The 1,985-nt window shown below is 45.2% G+C and overlaps 1 protein-coding gene across 3 annotated transcripts in view; it reads right to left on the bottom strand.

Annotated features, from left to right (window-relative positions):
• LOC140331799 (uncharacterized) overlaps nucleotides 1-1,985 on the bottom strand; it is a 13,047-nt gene that overhangs the window by 8,619 nt on the left and 2,443 nt on the right. For all 3 annotated transcript variants that reach the window (XR_011920977.1, XR_011920978.1, XM_072413100.1), the window contains exon 2: nucleotides 1,140-1,266. Coding sequence is in view for 1 of the 3 variants with exons in the window: in XM_072413100.1 (XP_072269201.1) it covers nucleotides 1,140-1,266 (127 nt within the window). In the remaining 2 variants the exon portion in view is untranslated. The remainder of the gene's footprint in view (nucleotides 1-1,139; nucleotides 1,267-1,985) is intronic.

The raw sequence follows: 1,985 nt of genomic DNA, 5'->3' as shown, positions 1-1,985 counted from the left end.
TATCTGTCAGGGGGGGATGGGAGGGTGCAACCTCTTTTAATGCTAAGGTTTTACATATCTGTAAAATCATCTAATTCCGTCCCGGGTGATTTGATCCGTTTCATTGCTTCAGCTCATTGGGGTTTATGGCAGTTTGTCCCTCCACAGCATTTCGGTCAGATTGAGGTCTGGACTTTGGCTGGGCCATTGCAGCACTATGATTCGTTCCCAGCCATTCTGTTGTAGATTTGGGATCACCGCCGGTCACATGACCAGATTTCAGCCAATCTTTAGCTGTCACAAAGACGGCCTTACATTGGTATTTGGAATACTTTTCTATACAGAGAAATTCGTGATCAGCCTAATGACTGGGTCCCGTGACTACAAAACAAGCCCAAGTCATCACCCCTCCACCACCATGCTTCACAGTTGGTATGAGGTGTGTTGTGCCAATATGCTATTTTTAGTATTCACCAGATGTGGCGCTGTGCATTGTGGCCAATCATCTCCACGTTGGTCTCATCTTTCCAGAGGACATTGTTACAGAAGTGTTTGCTTTGTTCTTATTCGAGAGAAGAGACTTTCTCCTGCAATCCTTCCATACAAGCCATACGTGTTCAGTCTGTCCTGACATGCATGTAACATGCTAAGCACGGCATGTGGAGCTCTTGGAGGTTTCTGCCATTACTCTGAGCATTGCAATAGTCTGGTCTTGGGGTGAATTTGCTGGGACATTCACTCCTGGGAAGATTGACAACCTAGGTGAATGTTTCCCACATGTGAATAATCTTTCTCTCTGTAGAATGATGGCGTTCATATTGTTTGGCCTTCTAACCCTTCCCAGATTGATGATTGCTGATATCTTTCCTCCTTGGCATTGTGGTAGCACACACCTGAATGCTGCAGACCAGCGAGCTGCCTATAGAGGGCGCCACACTGACTGACCAATCAATGCATGTGATGGGCAGCACCGAGCTGATACTTACCCTGCTCATTCCTATGGGGGGGTTCTGAATTATTCACACCCAGCTTTTTTATTATTACTTCATCTGGGGTTTTCTTTAGTTTAGAACCTCTTAATGACTATACATGTAAAACCTTAGATTAGATAGAGGTTGTACTTTCCTTTTTATATGATTATATCCCCTCCTCATACCTACCCAGAGATATCAGGGCCTCATAATTCTCTTTCATCATATCTTTGTATAATTCCTTCTGACATTCCTCCAAATCCTTCCATTCATCCTCAGAAAAATAAGCTGCCACATCATCGAATGTCACCGGAACCTGGAAAACACGGTACAAGGTCACATGGTGCCGGGACTTCACAATTCATCCGAGTTATAACACGCAGGAAATCAACCAAAATATCAATGCGTGATTGGAGGACTGTGCAAAAATACTTACACCCCGTCTTAAGAGGCTGGTCCCACTTAGGCTGCTATTGGTCCCATAGTTCAGTGTTTGCTCCCATTGGCTGGTATGGGTCCCATAGATTGATATTGGTTCTATTGGTTGGTATTAGTCCTAATGATTGATATTGGTTCTATTGGTTGGTATGGGTCCCATGGATCAGCGGTTGCCAAATGAGGAAATTTTGGTGGTCCGCGGCTCTAGCAGTCCTCCCCTGACCCCACTGGCCACCGGCCAGAGCCACAGACTGCCAAAATGTTCTCGGTTCTGGCATCATGACATCACAATTGCTGAAGTTTCTTCCCCTTAGAGTGAAACATGGTTCCCCGAGAATGCACAGTCCGGATTCAATGCTGCAATGGCTGCAATGGGTCCCATAGATTTTTATTGGTCCTATTGACTGATATGGGTCCCATAAAATTATATTGTCCCATTAGCTGGTATGAGTCTCATAGATTGATACTGAACCCAATGCCTGGTATGGGTCCCATAGACTTATATTGGTCCCATTGGCTGGTATGGGTCCCATAGACTTATATTGGTCCCATTGGCTGGTATGGGTCCCATAGATTGATATTGGTCCCATTGGCTGG

The sequence above is a fragment of the Pyxicephalus adspersus genome, chromosome 5, assembly GCF_032062135.1.
Source record: "Pyxicephalus adspersus chromosome 5, UCB_Pads_2.0, whole genome shotgun sequence".
In the NCBI taxonomy this organism is placed as follows: Eukaryota; Metazoa; Chordata; class Amphibia; order Anura; family Pyxicephalidae; genus Pyxicephalus; species Pyxicephalus adspersus.
Note: the sequence above shows the minus strand (reverse complement) of the source record. Positions and strands in the feature narration are given on the sequence as shown.